The 19369-nt window shown below is 49.5% G+C and overlaps 1 protein-coding gene and 1 long non-coding RNA gene across 14 annotated transcripts; both read left to right on the top strand.

Moving 5' to 3' along the window:
- Positions 1-240: 240 nt before the first annotated feature.
- On the top strand, positions 241-14414 carry nfyc (nuclear transcription factor Y, gamma). Of its 13 annotated transcripts, none has more exons than XM_088318840.1 (11): positions 241-359; positions 8631-8740; positions 8820-8891; positions 9540-9653; positions 10923-11018; positions 11678-11854; positions 12464-12532; positions 12670-12819; positions 13030-13134; positions 13208-13267; positions 13517-14414. In XM_088318840.1, exons 2-11 carry the CDS (start codon positions 8642-8644, stop codon positions 13637-13639), a joined length of 1065 nt encoding a protein of 354 aa, XP_088174966.1. In that variant the 5' UTR covers positions 241-359; positions 8631-8641; the 3' UTR covers positions 13640-14414. The 13 variants fall into 13 exon arrangements, with proteins under 13 accessions (XP_088174966.1, XP_088174970.1, XP_088174971.1 ...); XM_088318844.1 differs by having other exon boundaries at positions 13520-14414; XM_088318845.1 differs by having other exon boundaries at positions 8823-8891.
- A 70-nt stretch (positions 14415-14484) lies between these two features.
- On the top strand, positions 14485-19152 carry LOC148321918 (uncharacterized). The gene is made up of 3 exons (XR_015839431.1): positions 14485-14571; positions 18675-18830; positions 18917-19152. It is a non-coding gene; the product is annotated as an uncharacterized LOC148321918 (long non-coding RNA).
- Positions 19153-19369: the final 217 nt, after the last annotated feature.

Here is a 19369-nt window from a genome sequence, read left to right on the forward strand (position 1 = left end):
AAAGTAATGAAACAACACGGGATTTTTTTCGACAATTTTAGCAGTTTCGTTTCACTACAAATAGAATATTTTTTCCTTGAACAAAAACATGTTATTTTTCAGTTCGTATAAAACATGTACAATTTTTACGTAAAATAAGATATCCTTTTCATTAGTCGTTACTGTTATAATTTTTATTGTATTAATACTTTTATATTTAAATGTAAATGAGCCACCGAAGCGGCTGTCGGAGTGAATGACGTCATCACATTGCGCGAGAAACAATTTCTGGTGCGGGCCGCCGCCATCTTGTTCCACTTCAGCCAGCTAAATAAAATAAATAATAGTTCCGAGCGGGTCTTCGCTCCGACATCAACAAAGTGAGTACCCAAACTCTCATTTCCTTTGTGTGAAGTGTGTGGAAGGAACTTGTGGCCCCGCGACGGGTGCGAGCGCGACGGGGTGGGGGTGGAAGACTTTCCGCCAGTGTTCATGTGCTCGTTCCTGACCAATGGACGATTGTTTTGGAGGCGAGACGAACACCGGCGCCATTTCCCTCCCCGCGCTGTGTGAAGCGCTTATTGGGTGGCCCGCTCAGGAAACTGGCGCCCTTTGTCCTCCATTTTGGCTCTCATCGTCATTGAGCGCTCAAGCTGGCGGGCCGCTGACGACGGAGCCCGAATGGCGCCGGTTGCTCAGCCAAGCAACATTGGCCCCCAAGAAAGCTTGATTGGTGGAATGTAGTCCGAGGTTTGATTGGTCTGAATGACACATCCAAACGTTGTCTTTATTGGTTCGGGCTCCTTCTTGCCCCGACCAGAATCGAGCTTTTATTAACTTGCCACTAATGACGGCGGCTGTGAGCAAATAACGTAAACGTTTAGCTTGTAGCATTCGCGTTAGCCTCCAGCTTTGCTGTTGGAGCTAACGTGTGCAAACCGTGTTTAAAGTATTTCATTTGAACGCTAGCTTGTATTTGGCTACACTTGTCTTATTTTAAGTCACGCTTTTCCTATTTGTTCTCATCGTGTTTTTTCCTGGGAGCCACCAAATAATAATAAAAAAAACAAAAATGTCGTTTGAAAGACGTCAGCGCTTTGACGTCTGCTGGCCAAGCCAAGGCGACCGCAAGGTCATGAGGATGATGCTCCTCGTCGCCAAACGGCGTAAAATGAGACCAAAATGAGGCATAACGTGTTCACAAACTGCAGCAATACAATGATTAATGTTTGCACAAATATTGCAGAAATATCACCTCGCAAAGATTATACCAAAATACTAGAAAACAGCACAAATAAAAGATAAAAAATATATATTTTTAAAAATGTTCTTGCCAAATAGATTAGAAATACTGTATTAAATGAAAAATGTACAAATAAGGAGATGCCTTGACTTAAAAGCATAATTTGTTCCATGGCTACCTTGTATCTCAAATCATCTTTCTCCATTTAAATTAATGCAAAAGTCATTAATCATTTTTAAGCACAAAAAATTGTGCCCCAATTTTTTGGGAACATCTTTTTTGATGAGAAAAATGTCACACTATGTTGTATTGTGTAAAATAATGTTTTAATCAATTAAGAAAATGTTATTGTTAAAATAAGAGAACGTAAAGAAACTGCTGTGAGGCATGATTTCATGCTTTGTATTTAATTCAATGGATATTGCGCTGCTCCTTCTGTTGTGTGCCTTGACCAGCAGAGGGCTGTCTAATGTATAATAAGTACACAAAAAAGAGCCAGAGCTAAACTCGCTAAGCTGCTGTAATAATTACTTTTTTTTCCTTGCAGCACCTGAAGAATATAACTGAGGTTTAATGCAACCTTGATGCTTGTTTCCTTAGCATGTTTTTGGCAGTTTACGTTGTGTGTTCGTATTAGCAGACTCTGGAGAAGAGTACAAAATGTTTTATGTTACTTTGGCTGTTAGCATTGTTTTCGGGCCAAGTATGTGATAAAAGTGAGCAGGTGAAAGTCAGCTTTGCCTCCATGGGCTGTGTTTACCAAAAGGTGCAATCTGCCTGCTGCATGTTTATCTCCAAACATGTCGCCGCTGCAGGTCATGGGAAGGTCTGTCGTCCGCCGTGACCTTGCCAGGTGTCTCTACGGGCCCTTTTTTTATGTTTTTGCAGGCGGCCATGTTGTGCTGCGCTCGTCAGTCCCTGCGCTTGTCACCCAAATAGAACGTCTCGAGAGTTTTGCTTCCTGCGTCCTTCGCCACCTCGCTTTTCTTCCGTCCCATTTGCCATCCTTCTGTTAGATTTTTCCTGCTTTATCCAAGCACGTCACTGGTAGAATCACCGGTGATGTTGCGATACTGGATGAAAGGTTTGCGGCCAAAACATAGGAAAGAAGCCAAAATATTTGACTGATTCGGAAAATAACTTGAATATGAGACCGAATATTGGAGAAAAAAAACACGAATATTGAAGGAAGTCTATACAGATAAAACAAAAGACTAACATTTAAGATGGAAAATAAAGCAATATTTTGAGCAAATATATAAAAATGGAATTTATTTCTCTTGTCCGTGTGCTTATGATGATCGCTGATGATGTCAGATTACCAACATGAGAAGCGCACGTGAGCGACGTTTGTCCTCGCCGTCCTGAAGCGAAAGTCACGGCGTTTGAGCACCTCAAACGCCGGCCAACAACAGGCCCCATTGTACGCCTGCAAGTTGCAATCAGGAGCACTTTCTTTTCTTTTTTCCCTTCCCCTCCACACTCGTGTCGAATAATACGTTTCGTCCGCGAATAGCGCACTCGCTATATGTAGCCTATGATTTTATTAGCCTCCCTCCCTCGCTGCAGTGTTCCGACGCTTTTCTGCGTCAGCTCCATTCACATCTAATTGCATCCTTTTTGTGGCTCTCTCGAGTCGAGACAATTGTTGAGTGCAGGTAGAGATGAAACTTTTTTACAATTACATAGGATGCCAATCTTTGACAGAGTACATTTCAGCATTAAGATGAATCGGCTGATTAATTAAATTAATATGTAATGAATAAAATGGGTCCTTTTTTGGTCCCTTAACTTCTGCCACAATTTGACAACTTTGTCCTTTATTATTTAACTTTACAACAGAGAGAAAAATTGAAGAAGGAAAACTTTTTAGGGGGGGGGCATCTTAAATTGTAACGTGTAAAAACGAAAAACAACCAAAAAAAGAATCCGCTGATTTTTGCCAATCGCAAAAGCGTTAAGATCGCCCGGCAGATGAATGGGTGGGACCTTAATTTTTCTTCTGAATAAAAGGCGCCCGTTTATTTGGATGACTGCCATGTTGTACCTGCGTCGGCAAGCAAGGATGAATGAGAAAGCAAGGACAAAGTGTCTCGGAGTGTGTGTGTGTGCGTGTGTGCAGAACTAGCGGACTAGTTCTTTAAATCATGTGCATGCAACATGCGGCACCGCCCACGGGCGCCTGCGCCGGCCAATAAGTGCCGAGCGCGGCCGGCACGTCACTCCGCCGTCGGCCAATGGGCCGGCGTAAGAGGCGGTACCACGGGGAGACGTCTAGTTTGACATTGTAAATAAGAGCACCGCCACAGACGGAGCAGCGCGCGGAAGGCAAAGGGACGGGGCGGGGGGGCTTGCAGCGGGGGGGGGGTCACACTGAAGAGGACAATGCAAAAGAGGCAGGCCGGCACGAGCTTATACCCCCACACCGCGTCAGATCTTCCTCCCACTTGACTTTTGTCTTTTGCACGCTTTTCTCTTCCTCTTTTTCTTCCCCCTGACCCCTAACGCTGCCGCTCAAGGTAACTTAGAGCAGGAAGTTGGCCGTCAGCGCGGAGGGGGCCGGGCCGGTGAGGGGGGCTGACGGACACGCTCGGTAAGCCAATGAGGTTGCAGCATCACGCGCTCTCATTGGCTGCGAGACGGCGCTGGGGTGTCACATAGCAGGCTAGATGGATTGCTGGGCCAGCGTTAAAGGCAAAGCGCTTCAAGTCAGGAGACTGTGACCGCTCTCTCGAACCCTCCTCCCGTTTTCTTCTTTTTTTTTAAGCTGGGGGGTCTTCAAAGACAAATGGGGGAAGGGGGGCTCAGTGAACGGTTAAAGGAGAGAGTTTCTTTTTCACCCCATGGCGGAGTGACACTGCCTATTTGGAAGGAAGTTCTTGCTGCAAGGAGACTCATCCAGCGGTCCTGTCCCCCCCCCCCCCAATCCATCAACACGGGACGGACCATCCACCATGAAGGGCACAGGGGTGAGTGTGACCGCTGAAAACATGCTTTTAAGAATGAAAAGGAGGTTGCGGGCACTTGTTATATTTGAGGTGTTTTTAACGGTCACCTCTTGCAGTGAAGAGGTTGTCCTGTCCTGTCCGGTCCTGAGTTGTGTCCTTGAGTTGTAGCAGCAGCCTGCACGTCTTCACGCTCTCACTTGTTGTGTTGTGACGTCACCCCCTTTGCTATTAGGAATGTTATTTGAAAAAAATCACAACAACCGGTCCAAGGAGGCGTATTTCGCCTTTCACCCAAAGTCAGCTGGGAGAAGCTGCAACTGCCCCGTCACACTCAACAGGAGGACATGGATGGATATTAGTGAGAAATCCAAAAAACAGAAAAGATTGCAAAGGAAGAGGCGAAAGATGCACAAATACCAGGAAAATAGTACAAAATACACATTCGAAAAATATGAGCAGATATTCACGTGAAAATGCAAAAATATTTAAAAAATAGGTCTTGGATATTAGACATGACACACAAATGTGAAAATCAAAATAAACTAACTTAGGAAATATAGAATGTTAGAACAAATGAGAAAACATAAATATTACAAATGCTTAAATAGCTGGTAAAAAAAAACAAAAATATGAAGAAAGAAACGTAAAAATATACAATACAAACTATTAAGAAATATTTGCAAAAATTGTATGAAAATCGGCCGCACTAAGACCAACGTAAATTAGTTGACAAAAAGTGAAAGTCTCAAGTATTGCCTTCTGCCACACTTCCCCGTTAAAAAATGCTTCTGTCATGTCTCTTTTGTTGCCATGACGACAATGACAGTTTGACAGCGTTAATGTTTCCTCATGTCCTGCCGTTTTCGCTCACGTTGCCCGACGTCCTTGTTTACACGTTAGCGTGAGCCAATGACGCAGCGGCGCCGGCATCCATCTTGAAGGGGAAGGCGCAAAGGTTGGGGGTCCTTCAGGGTTGGAGGTGCAGCTGGTCTCTCTGACCTCCACCCCGCCCCCCCCGCAACGCTGCCAGCCTTCCAGATGGGCCGAGGGAGATTGAGGAGGGAAGTAGAAATGAGGGGAAGAGGGGGGGGGGGGGGCAGAGGAGGCTAATGGTCTGATCTGATCTCTTGTGATGGAATCTTTTTGGAGGGCGCCACTTTCCCTTAGTTGCCCTCGCTCTCTTTCTCTCTCTCTCTTCTCTCGCCTTTGTTGAAAGTTTCCACAGTTTTTTTTTCCTGACAACAGTGAGGAAGACTAAAAATAACTCCAAATCTCAGGGTTTTGGATGTGGAGCGTTGCGGCAGCGGTGGTTGGCCGCCATGCTAAGGTCAGTGCGGGTGCCGCGTCCCTTTGCCCTTGGCAGGTTGCGTCGGCCCTCCTCCTTCCTCGGAGGCCTCGCGTTGGATGAAGGTCACAAGAATGTGAGGAAGCATGTGGAGGAAGTGAAAGCTCGCAATGAGAGCGGCTCGGCTTGATTGGATTGTGCTAGTTGCTTGCGAACAAATTCAACTTGAGTTTGGTGCTGCAATGCAAAATCTAATCCCCCTTTTGCGTTCTCCTCTGCCTAATGACCTTGACAGATCAGTGACGAGCACTTCCTGGAGTTTTCTCCAATGCAGGTCCAAGGACAAAGTTTGAAATAATAGATAATTTTGTGTCCTAAAATAACCAGGGAACCCAAGCGGGGTCTCGTAGTTAATCTGTAATGCCCTCCTGGGAACTTGTTTTTCTTTAGTAGTAGATGATTGACCCCGAGTGTCGGATCGGCTCTTCTGTTTGTCAACGACTCTTTCAAGGTCAACATCAGGACGGCGAGAGATTTTGTTCTCCCCCACCAGGCCTTGATTCGTTTCTCTCATCACCATCAGGAAGGTCGACTTGCGGTCGCCGCGCCGGAGGAAGGAAGCCGTCCGTCTCCCGTCAGGATTTGGTCAGGCCTCGTCGTCGCTGTAAAATGACGCTATTTTCGACACACTTCGCAAACTCGGCTCGCACGTTTGCGTTTTCGCACCGCGTCATCCGGAAGGAAGTTAAACGCCAAGATGACGCCGTCGGGCCGCGGGTCGAGCTCACTCTCCTGACGTATGACAACCGCTCGAGAGTAACGTTAGCGCTGACGCCGATTCGGCGCAGCGGCATCGACTTTCCTCGACGAGAGGTGTCAGGTGAAAGTCGTAATGGTTGAGGTAAACGTCGGCGGGCGGAAAGGCGACACCCGCGAGGACGGCGATGGCGCCGCTGCAGGGAACAGGAGACCAAAGACGTCCTCTACGGTGCGCCGTCATCAAGCTTACGCGTGCCAAGAAGCTAAATTGCCGGACATTTGACGGTCGTGCCGGTTGCGAAACGTCGCCGGCATCGTTGGATGAGCAAAGATGCGTCGTCGCGTTGTCGTCAAACATTTTCAAAACAATTCAGTGAAACCCGATCACTTCCCGTGGCGGACCAGGCGTCCAAAGTTTGAATGTTTCTCACGGTAACCCGAAATATTCAAAACGGCTCCGCTAGAGCGCAAAAATGAACAGGGTCGCCGTCGATGCTCCCTGAGCGCGGCAGCTCAGGTTTGGATTCGTTTCTTGCTCCTTCTCAACGAGCCCAACGTTCACACGGCGTGTAAAGAAAGTGAAAGTCTGGGAAAGTTGGCCTTTTGTTTCCCGCCACGGTGTTGGAGTCCAACATCGCCGTGCGAATGGGCTCAATTGTTCCGATTCGGACGCGAGAGAACGACTCGCCCCGCCTGGCAGGCACGCTCGGCGACAAGGCCATCTTGTTTCGAGTCACCACGGGACCCGTTGCTGATTTAAGCGCCTCCCCTGAGACAAACAAACGCTTCTCTTGCCCGCTTGCCGTCGGAAGCCCGGATGCCGGAAGGCGTCGGCGAGGCTCGGCGGGGGTGAGCCGCCGCCGCGTTTCGTTCGAGCTCCAAGTGGAGCGGCGGAGCGCGCGCGGCGGGCTATTGTCAAGGTCAATCACTCGACTGTCATGGCCGCCACAAGCAACGCCATCGATCGCCACGGCGGCCTCTCTGTTGCATTCATTTGGGCTGCGGCGACGTTCGGCAGCAGCCGCACGGGCGAGACAGGAAGTCCGCTGTCGTCGGTCGGTCACCTTGGGACCGCAACATTTTGGTGAATTCATACCTTCTTAGCAAGTACTTTTTTATGGGGGGGGTGTGTACATATCGTGGATGTAAAACGCGGCCACCGATCCCGGCCTTATTTTTCATTTCCACTTTTGGTCATTCAAAAATCGGCACCTGGAGTTTGCAGAAGTTTTGCTGCAGATGACGAAATGGGCCTGATATTTTATTATTGGTGGAAGCGCGCCACCCGGTTCAGGAGCCGTGGCATCATTTGGGTCTTATTTTCCCCCCACGTCGCTCGCCAGTGGCGGCCTTGCGCCCGCGGTGGTGTCTACCCGTTCTCATGTCGTTCCTCGCATCTCTTAAGCGCGAGACGCTCGCTGGTTGTGCGTGCCCAGACGTGCCGCCGCGTACTCGCCCCCCCACCGCAGATTCCTGGCATGCCGTAGTAACCGGCTGGATTCTCTTTGGGACCCCCTCCCGAGCCCCTCCTTGGGCTTTCTCCTTAGCGAGCGGCGCTCTTCAACAAGTTTGTGACGGCACACAGCGGCATCGCTACGATCCGAAACACGCGAGGCGCGACGCTCCGGCTATGTGGTGGATGTTGACGATCCCGGCAGGACGCAAATAGAAAATCCAAATCAAATGGCGCTGATAATAATAGCGTGTGATGGAATATGACCCCGTTGCGTTGGACATGCGTGCTTAAACCATGTCACGCTTTGTGTTCTATGAAGTCACTGAGCTTGGGTTCATTTCGGGACGCCGGGCTTTTCGGAGGCTTCCAGGGTGGGCGAGAAGGCGGCGGCGTTCTCTACTTGAATCACGTGGCGACACATGAGTTCAAGCAAGAGGTCATCTTGACACGCGGCGCTCTATTACGAGGTGACGAGAAGCGTTAGCCCCTTTTACGCCGAACGTGGAATGGAGCTCGACCGGGCAAATTGTCGCCTTCGGGTGCAGCATCTCAGGCGACGTGAAAGGAAACTTGCGAAGTCGGGCAGGGATGGGACGTTTTCACTCCGGACGGGCTGACTGGCAGGCGAAAGTCACCGCGTCTACTTTTGTAGCTGTGACGCGGCCATCGTGTCGTCATCAACTTGCATTATTGGCTCGCAGAGTCCAAATCTCGTCGGCAGGCCCACTTTCAAACCTCTAGCGCGCATCCCGAGTCGTATCGGAGGCGGAATGGCATCTGCACGGACGGGGGCCGTGACGTCGTTACGTTGGTTGCAAGGTGCCGCGCGGGATTCGGCGGGGTCAACGGTTGCCTTTTAATTTTCCTGCTGTGGGCAAAAGAGGCAAGATGTGTGAAAAGAAAAATGTTGTTTGCGACGAATGCAAACGGAAGCGTCCTCACGGTGTTCTCTCCACGCAGCCTTGTAGATCATGTCCGCGGATTCATTCGGCGCCGGCGGCAGCGATGCCCAGCAGACACTTCAGTCCTTCTGGCCTCGCGTCATGGAGGAGATCCGGAACCTGACTGTGGTACGGCTACCGTAACGCGCGCGTCGCCGCTCGCCGCGTGGTCGTTTTGTCCTTCGCCAAACCCGTTTGTTGATTCCAGAAGGACTTCCGCGTGCAGGAGTTGCCTCTGGCTCGAATCAAGAAAATCATGAAGCTGGATGAGGACGTCAAGGTAAGAGCAGAACCGACACCGCCGTCAGCGGGAACGTTTAGTTCGCTCGTTACCGCCGGATTATCAGCTCGGACAGCGAGCGGGCCGCCGCCCGTGTCGTGTCAAGAGCGCCGTCCTCTCCTGTTAAGCGGCGGCTTAAATGCGGTAAAGAGATCAGGAGATCACCGGCGTGTACGTGAGGACAGCTAGACGCTTCTGAGAGCGCTCTCGCTGGTTCTTTAGAGCGGCCCGGCAACATGAACACACGTTGCAGGCTGCCGGCTAATTGCCGTCAAAAAATACACGTCGCAAGAAGCGCCTCCTCTGAAAGACCATTTACTTGCCTGGTAGGAGCTGCTGTTTTGGCTAGCAACAGAAGTTGATTTGTCAATGATAGCAACTCCAAAAAATCCAAAGTCTACTCGTGAAATCATTTTTACCACTTCTCAGTTCAACACATAATTGAATTCATGTTTATGCTGCTGTTTTGGTTAGCAACAAAGTCCAAACGGACAGATACTCATCGCTGTCCTCGGATGAACTTTGAGGCGACCGCCAATTGATGTGGAAACATTTTAATATCGACTCCATGCGAACATTTTGATGCTTTGGCAGATGCTGCTGTTTTGGTTAGCAACACAGATGAGTTGTTGTCTGTTTTTTGTGCAGATGATCAGTGCCGAGGCTCCCGTTCTGTTCGCAAAGGCGGCACAGATCTTCATCACGGAACTCACCCTCCGAGCGTGGATCCACACGGAGGACAACAAGCGACGTACGCTGCAGGTCAGTCAAAGTCCCAACTGCAACAAGCCCTCGTTGGCTTTCTTGCGCTTCACTGAGAGCCTGTGACAACGAAGCGAAAGGGGCCCTCATTCCAGCCGGCCCCCCTGAGGAATGATTCTGCCTTCACTGATTCTGAAAAGCCAGGCGGGCGCCACTGACCCACTTTTGGTCCGCCTCACGCTGCCATTTGGGCCTGAAGTTGAATAAGCCGAACTCTGGGAATGACGCGAAGGCGGGGAAGGGAACAGTCGGGAAGTCGGCTCGGAGCTCGTCTCACCGGGACGTTAAGAAGGGAAAATTGTGAAGCGGAACATGAAAGCCTTTAAGTCCGCTTTATCCATTCACATACCTCGCTGAGATTAGCGAGTGCGCGTGTTTGCGATGTGTTGCAGGTATGGCGTTATCATGTTTATCAGTGTACGGCTGGAAAGTCTAAAACTCAAGACCTCATTCTTCAACTTTGCCTTTGAGTGGAAGTAAATTGAAGGCAAAATGGTGTGATGCAGCGACGCCAACTTACGAGAATGTCATAATTTGTAAATATTTGTATGAAAAATACTTTCAGGCCATCAAAACGACACAATCAACTGAAAAGTGCTGCCTCAAAACTTTGGAGACACTGTAAGCGTAACGTTGCATGCTAGCGGTCGCTAACATAGCCACCAGAGAACGCTTTCCAACAGTAGAGGGCGCCGTCGCTCACACCTGCGGCTCGGATTTCACTCCAGACATTAAGGCACCTCGGGACTGTTTGAATTTGCAGGAAATTGTGCAGATGCGAGTTTTTCCTGTGCACGCGTGCACGGGACACCGTATGGGGTCGCCATGGCAACGCTCATCAACGGAACAAGTGGAGACGTGTGACCTGGTGCGGCCAGATATGAATCAAATGACTATAAATAGCTCCCCTCGTGCCGGAAGGGTCACAATTGGCTGGGGGGGGTCTGACAGCCAATATCCTGTGGAAAATTCCACCAAGACGGCAGCAGTAGCGACTCTCAGCTGCGGATACGGGAATGAGATGTGTGGCAACCGCAGAGCGTTTCAATCCAGTTGAACGCAATTACTTTTTGACATGTTGCACTCCTCCATGTATAAAAAATACAATACTCAAATGAATAACATTAAAAAAATAAAACTTGTCAAAAAACGCACTCTAGAAAAAGAAAAAAGCAAAACTATGTTGAAAAATCCCAAACTAACATATCTCCGCTATTTTCGCAATCGTTTGATTTGAAAGACTCGCGTTTTCTTTTGCCATGTTTCCAGCGGAACGACATCGCCATGGCAATAACCAAGTTCGACCAGTTTGACTTCCTCATCGACATCGTCCCTCGAGACGATCTGAAGCCCCCGAAGCGACAGGTACGACTACTTGTCTATTTTTTTATTTTCTACATTTTTTTTTTAGGATGATCATCCCCGCTGGCGTTCCCTCATTGGCAACCAGGAGGCGCTGTAAACATCCTTGACTGGAAGCTGTCGGTCGGAGCTGCAAGGGCTTTCAGTCGGATGTTTGCAGCGTCTTATTGCTTCTGACAACCGGCGACGGCTCCGGCGTCAACCTTTTTGGGGAAACTGCGAAGACGGACGCGTGAGCTTTTTGCGTCTGCGGGCGTGTAAACATCCTACACTCTCAGCTGTGCTGTCATGAGAGCTGGGAGCGGGGTGTTTACGCTCCTGGTGACGAAATCAACTTGACTTGAGTTGGGGAGAAAATCACCTTCAAAGCCCTGGTGAATAGGAAAGTAGTAAATGCTGTGGCTAAACTTTAGCCCTTTGAATAGCTGTACTCGGCTGTACTGTTAATTCCTGGAACGTGCATCTGTTTGACTCTTTATTTCCCTGCCAAGTAAGAGAAGCGTCCTCACTTATGGAGCAGCTTGTAATGGCTCTCCTGCGCCGGCCGCATCACCAAAGCCGTCGCAATGGCTCCCCTCTAGCATGACAGCCGCTCACACAGCGGAAGGAGACGCAATGTGCTGACACGCGTCCTTCTCTTATCGCCGTGTGTACGTGTGCAGGAGGAGATGCGTCAGACGGTGGCCCCGGCGGAGCCCGTGCAGTACTACTTCACCCTGGCGCAGCAGCCCGGCGCCGTGCAGGTGCAGGGCGGGCCGCAGGGCCAGCAGGCCGGTGCGCAAACGGCCGCCACCATCCAACCCGGGCAGATCATCATCGCGCAGCCGCAGCAAGGACAGGTAGACACCTGAGCTCCGGCCGCTCCCGGGCATCCCGACGGCGGTTGAGGAGCACCTGGCTTTGTTGACACGGGTTTGCTCAAACGCGACACGATGGCCCAAGAGGAAGTCGTTGATCTGAACAAACACTGGATGAGTTGTGCCCAAAGATGAAAGATGGGCTTGGCGCTCGCTCGTGATTGCCTTTTGCGCCCGTAGGCAGCCTTTAGTTACCTGTGCCTTTCAAACTCGTTTCAAGATTTTAGGTGTAGGTTGCCCTTTTGAAGTGGAGTTTCGAAGTAGGGTTGCAACGATTATGTTAATAATCTGAGGAGGCGGATGTGAGGCGCAACGTAAAGAAACATTTCATCCCGGTCCTTGTGTGCGTCTTCCTGTATGTGAAGCTCTTCCGCCATTCCTCCCATTTTCCATACGGATGCTTTGGTCATTTTTATTTATTTTTTTTTTTTTTTGGGGTTTGCTTTTGCTTCACATTGTGGCGCCCAATACATGTTGCCGCTTTTCTCACTCTGCCTTTCTCTCCATGTTCTCATCCTCCCCTTCCTTCCTTCCTTCCTTTGGCTTGGCTTTTTCTTTTGTCCTCCTCCTCCTCCTCGTGTTGGCCATCAGATGCTTCAAGGTGCCGCCATGCAGCAGTTGCAGCAAGTGCAGGTGCAATCACAGAGCACGCCCATCACGGTAAACGCAACATGTTTGCCCCATCTGGCTTGCATCTGTGCGCCCCCTGCTGGTTTAGCCTGGAACATCACCTCGTCCGTCCTGTTTTTGTTCCCCTCGCACCCACGTGGGCTATTTTGTGTCTTGTCTGTCCCCAGAGCGCCCCCGTGGCCATGCAGGTGGGCGACCAGCAGGTGCAGATCGTGCAGGCGGCGGGCAGTCAGGCGCAGACGGCCCAGGCTCAGGGCCAGACCATGCAGGTCATGCAGCAGATCATCACCAACACGGGCGAGATCCAGCAGATCCCGGTGAGGGAAAGTTGCTCTCGAGTTGAATTTGAAATGCAATGAAAAGGTCTTCACCGAAGATGATTTGGGACGCAATTGCTTTGAGTTGAGTTATGGAATGAATTCAACTCTTATTTCAAGGCAGCAGAAAACTTGACAATGAGGCAAGAAGGTCCTGTTTGTTGTTTTTCATCGACGGCTTTGTCGCCCCCCTGTGTTGACCGAGTGCAGGTGCAGCTCAATACGGGCCAGCTGCAGTACATCCGCCTGGCCCAGCCCGTCTCCGGCGCGCAGGTGGTCCAAGGACAGATTCAGACCCTCGCCAACACGCAGCAGGTAGACGCCGTTTTTTTGTGGTTGTGCTCGTCGACCGGCCGCTCACCGAACGGCGACGCGCTTGTGCTTCCAGATCACGCAGACCGAAGTGCAACCGGGACAGCAGCAGTTCAATCAGTTCACTGACGGACAGGTAATGGCTCACCGAGTCAGGCGTAGCGTTCCCAAATAGGCTTGGAAGTGTATTTTAGAGGTCCAAATTTGCGCTAGAGCTCCAAGCCGTGTTTAGGATTTCAAATGTTTGCAATGATGGCTACAAGGCCAGGCGTTAATCATTTCAAGCGGTTTAGGTTTTGGAACAAAGGTTAGGAATTCCAATTTGTGTTTGAAGCCAGCGTTGTGTGGCGCTAAGCCCCGCCTCCCTGTGTGTGTTCTGGCTCAGCAGCAGTTGTATCAGATCCAGCAGGTGACGGTGCCGGCGGGTCAGGATCTGAGCCAGCCCATGTTCATTCAGTCCACGGGCCAAACGGGAGAAACGCAGGTCACGCAGGTCACCGGCGACTGAGCGCCTCCGACCCACCGCCTCGTCCAAAAGATTTTTTTTTTTGTACAGTACAGCCTTCTTCTTTTCAGCGGCTTGTGTCAACGTGGTGTTTTTTTGTTTCGGGTGGCGGGATGCGTTCTGGACTGCGTCCCGTCGGCCATTTTGTGTCGTCGTTGGACGGGAGGAGCGCACACCGCGGCTGTGCAGAATTCAGAATTTGACTTTCCTGGCAATTGAAGTGGTAAAAAGTGGCATCCGTTTTGTCGGAGTAGGCTTTACTTTTAAGTGTATGTAAAATGCTGACAATAATGTTTGTTTGAAATTCATGTTCCAATTCAGTCCAACTTGATTTGGATTGCGCCTTTCACAACAGCGAAGTTCTCTTTAATTTTGCATCAGACATTTCAATTCCAATTCTGCGTTCTCATTTGCCACCAAGCTTTGAATTGGAATTCCGGGGTCAGTCTCAATTCAATTCTGAAATTTTTACAGTCCAGGCTCGCACGTGCACGTGCACGTGCACACGGAGAAGGAGCTTCTGCAATTAAAATGAACATGCCATTTTTTTTGTCTTTGTTTTTATATCTCTGCTCCTTCTTTCCCTTACTTGATGTTTCATCCTTTTTGTACAGTCAATGTGAGCGATTGTCCTCGTTCGTTTTTGTGCATGTGCTCCAAACTGCCAGCCAGCATGACATGTGGAAAGAAAGGTGCAATTTATTTTTGGGATGTTTTTGTAAGCAAACTTTTGTTCGTGACAAAAAAAAAGAATTAAAAAGGAAAACCTTCAACATGTTGTAAGGCTCGTTTGGGTTTTGTTGGTTTCATGGACTAACAAACAGTGAATGCTTTTTGTGACTGTTTTTAGGCCAGGGTGGTGTACTTGTGTTCTCGGTGAGTGACTAGGAAGGCATTGAAAAGAGTCCCGTCAAGCTCTTCTACCGCACCAACAGGTACAGAATTGCCCAACAGAATTTTTGTGCCATTTAATTCAGATATGCAGTCAGAATTGACTAAAAATGAGGGGGGGGGGGCGGGGACCTGAAGCTGAAGTCTGATCAGTTTCTGTCCTGTCCTTCCTGAACTCGTTGACTGCAGTGGATGTTTTCGCGAGTCAACTGCAGTCCAAGCTTTTACTGCCACTGACGTGGATGTTCGCCAAGTGCGTGTCTGACAATCAGCTTTTTTTTTTTAACCCACTGTCAGAGCAAACAGATCCCCGTAGGTGTCAGCGTGGCGTCGCTTTGCATTCCGGGTCCGCTTTTGAGACGACAAGAAATCTGTTTGTCACGTCGATTATGAAGTGGAGAAATGCCAACATTTTGCAACTTGAGGCGGTGTGTCGTAGAAAGTCACTACATGAAGAGTGTTTTTTCCATTTGCAGCCCAGCATATTGCATGACGCCTGTGTTCTTGAGAGTGACCACTTGGGGGCAGTGTTTCCCCAGTGTACTGCAAGTGTCGCCACTTTGCTTCCAATAAGCAGATCATGGAACGTCTCAAGTCTTTTTGAGCGCCAAAGGCCAACCAAGTTTTGTCTTGCCAACATTTTGTTAATTAAGCAAATTCACCCAACTGACTAAGATCAAATGCTTTTATTTTCATTTCTAAGAACATGAGTCAAATTTTCTTTTTGTTTGCCCAGTTTAAATGCTGATATGTTGGTGATGAAACTCGTCACGTCGTCTCGACCGACACAGACAGCGGTGCTCCTCCGAACGGCAAAAGCATCTTTTGCTCGCTCTTCTTGATTTCGTGTCAAAGGCTGCAACCTGCGCTCGGTTTGTTAAAAAGGCTGAAATGATCACCAAAAAGGTGAAGCGCAAACTCCGCCTTGACGTTCAGAACACACAAGCGATTGTCATCCAATTACTCGACTAATTGATTCCAAAAACATTCTCTTCTCTCCTCCACGTGATTTTCCTCACGACGCTCCGACGAGATTTTCAGGAATCATCGCAATGAGAAGATGGAATATTTGGTTGCTTGAGAGGGAAGGGGTGAGCACGCCAAACAATCATGATGGATCAAGTTTGGTTTTTTTTGGTGCATTTTTAAGTGTGTGAAACCACCTTAATGGTGAATCAAAGAACACTTTATTTGATTTTTATATTTGCGGGCCCCTGGAAATCTCAATTGCCTTACTTGTGATGCAACGCGTGGCCGCCGCTATGTCAGCCAAACACGGCCCCATATCCGGAGGCCACCTTGTGACCTGACGCTGCTCAACGGTAGTCGGCGCAGGCGGCTAATGGGAGGGGGGGGGGCTTGGTGGGCCAACAATAACGGCACTAATGAGCGAGGCGAGAATGTCGGCCGGCTTAAGTCGAGCATGAGAGGGATTGTCTGCCGCTGTTTGTCTTGGCCGCTCCGGCGTTCACATCAAGGCAGCGGCCGCACTGCTGTGCCCCCCCCCCCCTCCCCTCCCCGCTCGCCTGATTCTGGACCGTGTGACCGGTTGGCACCGACTGGAGATCTTGTTTTTCACGTGTGGGCGACTTGAAACCGGTTCTCGGGGACAGAGATTGACTTGACTAAACGCCACACCAGCTCTTTGAAAATCAACCAATCATTTCCGAATGGATGACATTTCTGTCGTGCGCAGGCCACAATGCTTCCATTTTACAGGCCATGAAATGCAAATATTCAAGAATTCTTTTCATTGAATTTATTTCTCCAAAGTCGAATGATGCATTTTTGTCTCGTTTTGAAGATCTTATCCGTGCAGATGTTGCGTTGTGCTTCCCGAGGGTGTGCCTAATCATTTGGCCAGTGAGTGTTTGGCCTCTTGAGAAAGTTATCTGCTTATTGATTGGCGCAAGTAGCACACGATATCGGCCGCGTGCTGCAATAGTCATACGTCCGTGTTTATCGGATGTTCGTCATTTACGGTGGCGTGCGAACGGATCCGAGATGGCTCGGCAATTTCATGGATGGGAAAGAATCATTTCCCGCCATCTCGCTTCCGTCCCGACCAAAACAATTCTGTTGCACTTCACCTCAAATTAGCCTGGACGCCACCGCGCTATTGGCGTGTGGCCTCGTCTCGCCTCCCCTGCCCGTCCCCCCCTCCCCCCTCACCCCGTCTGAGCGACCTGCTCATGTTTTTGTTTTGCGTCTTTTCCCGCGCCACAAAATGACGTCGCGTCTGCCAAACGTCCCAATTTCGTGGCTCCGCAAGCGAGCGCCGGCCGCTTCCAGGTCACAAAGGCGCCTTTGACTGCCGCTTGAATTGAGCCTCTGACTCCCCCCCCCCAAAAAAAAAAATGCAGTCCGCCCTCCGACTTCCTGCTTTGGCTTCTCTGGTCTTTGCGCCGCCACACCTGCGTGTCCATTAGAGGCCCGGCCGTTTACTTGATCAATGAGAACATTAAACGATCAATCGCGGATTAATAATTCATTTTTTGACATTACGGTCAGATGGCCGGAAATAGGAAGGAAGGCGCAAAATCTTGACTCCAAGGTGAAATGATATTCGCGAGTTGGTCTTGGCAACTTCATGCGAACTGAAGAATCTGAGGCTCAGAGCTGGATCCAAAAAAGAATTTCAAAAAACGCAATGATTTAAGGAGGCGCTAATTTCCTTCTGGCAGGAACCTCGCTCGATAAAATACCAAGCCAGCCTGTCTTCGAATTCCCGTTGTGCCGTGTATTTGAATGATTATTTGTGTTAAGGTCAAAGGTCAAGTTGTTGTCGCGCGTCCGAATTAAATCCACCCGTGACGCAATCGTGTTGTTGTTGTTGACGACTCCTGCGACCCGTTCAGCCAACAATCGAGTTGGGTCTGAATTGCACCATCTGAACCCACTGCGGATGCGCGCCAACGAAATGCGCCTTTCCACTCCAGGTTTCCTCGTCGTCTGCGGCCCGCTCGGGTCGCCAACTCATGGCGTCTGACTTCATTTCGCAATCTGCATCCCAGCAACGTGAATGTGTTGCACATCAACACGCGTCAACGCTGTGCCGCAACATTTTGTCCTTTCCCTTTTTGTTTGGACTTCTCCTGCAGCCCGTTTAGGCAGCAACAGCCGCACGTCCCCCACGATGCGATAGCAACAACGGGGGGCGGCGCGCCGTCACCTCGGTCTGAGCTTGTCCAGACACGTTCAAGCGCACAACTTCAAGGAAAGTGATAAAATAAGGGGGCCATTAAGCGGCGCAGAGAAAAAAAAAGGGGTCGTTGCAGGGTGGTGGTCCGACCTTAATGTGCACATTTGCTGACGGGAGTAGTTTGGAATCCCTGCAGACCCCTTTCCGAGTTCCTCTCCCAGACTGGAATGGAAAAACAACAGAGTGGCAGCGAGCGAGGGTGTCCGTCAACCCCCCCACCCCATCCCCCGCCCTAAACGAAACCCCTCGTCCCCCCCCCCCGGGTGATCCCCGGCTGTTATTCCACTCCAGTACAAGATGTTGTTGATGATGCCGATTAAAAGCTCCCGTTGCAGCGCCAAACGCACTCAGCTGTCCGAGCTTGTCCGCGACCCGATTGGCTCTTGCAATATTTCGGATTTGGACGACATTTATCAAGTTGATTTTTCCAATTGTCCACTTGAGTGGCAACATTTGATTCGACTGTATTTTATTTATATTTTTTTTACACACACCAAGTCGAAAAAAATCTTCAATTTTGAAAATTCTCTCTGCTTCAAAAGTTATTTCAACATGAGGTGTAATTTATGCGCTAAATTAATTTAGATTATGATCATTAATTACTAATATTGATTTTTTATGTACTTTGTTTTTCCAGAAATGCACAAACATCTCTATTAGGCTAACAATTTTCTTAATCCTCTGCAAAAAAAACAAACAAACCAGAAGCTGCAGTTCGGTTGCAGCAGTCTTGTTTTTCATCATCAAATGTTGTGCAGTGTGTCCATAAGTATTATGCTGCCTCCTGGTGGACAAGAAGGGAACACTAGACGCACAATGCCAATTTCGTTCATGCATGAAATCATGATGCACAAAATGTTTCATTCTTTACCATTTCCGCGTATTGTAAATAACGAATACTGCAAAGTGTTACTTTTCTAAATAAAAACCTGCTTTTTTTGGTAGGAGCCAAAATGAATTCATGGCATTTCTCTTCAGTTCAATGGGCAAAGGTAAAAGACATTTGTGAGAGATTAGCTACATCCACGAGCAAGATTATAAATCCGGATTTGGGACTCGTGAGGAATTCCAGCCACATTCCTGCACGTCGGCGCCATCATCGTGAGTGCCGCTCGGGCCGTCGTTAACGTCGGCATTGTTCAGGAACAACAACAACCCCCAAAAAAAAATGTGCTTCATGATTGCAGGACGAGCGGCGTGGCCTTTGCTGATGTCACCTTTATGTGGTCAGATGACTGGTGGTGGGGGCGATGGAGGGGGGGGGACACAATGCATTCCCCGGAGGCCCACATGACAGGTGATCTCTGCGGCGAGCGGCGCTGTTTTTTTAGAAGGTCCTCCGAGCGGGCTGCTGTTCTAGTCCATGTGCTCCCCGCCGCCCCCGCCACCAACACCCCCAAGCACCTGTCTCGGTTGCTTCTGCGACGCCCAACCCCCCCACCCCCACCCCCTCCGCCCACAGTGACTTCCATCGAGCAAACGTGAAGGTAATGTTCTTCAGATTAGAATAGAAGTGGCTGCTTTGCACCCTGCACATAATCATAAACGTGCATTAGATAAATTGCTCCTCTCATAAATCACAATCTCATCTCGTCACGGTCAACGTTGACCCCGAGGAGCTTTTTGAGAATTTAGCCCCT

Source organism: Idiotropiscis lumnitzeri, chromosome 16, assembly GCF_059441095.1.
Source record: "Idiotropiscis lumnitzeri isolate Australia: NSW breed Sydney's pygmy pipehorse chromosome 16, RoL_Ilum_1.0, whole genome shotgun sequence".
Classification (NCBI taxonomy): Eukaryota; Metazoa; Chordata; class Actinopteri; order Syngnathiformes; family Syngnathidae; genus Idiotropiscis; species Idiotropiscis lumnitzeri.

Coding starts and splice junctions, on each gene's coding strand:
- nfyc (XM_088318840.1), top strand. CDS start 8,642: ATGTCCGCGGATTCATTCGGCGCCGGCGGCAGCGATGCCCAGCAGACA. Junction 12,820..13,029: donor GCGAGATCCAGCAGATCCCG/GTGAGGGAAAGT, acceptor GACCGAGTGCAG/GTGCAGCTCAATACGGGCCA. Junction 13,268..13,516: donor ATCAGTTCACTGACGGACAG/GTAATGGCTCAC, acceptor GTTCTGGCTCAG/CAGCAGTTGTATCAGATCCA.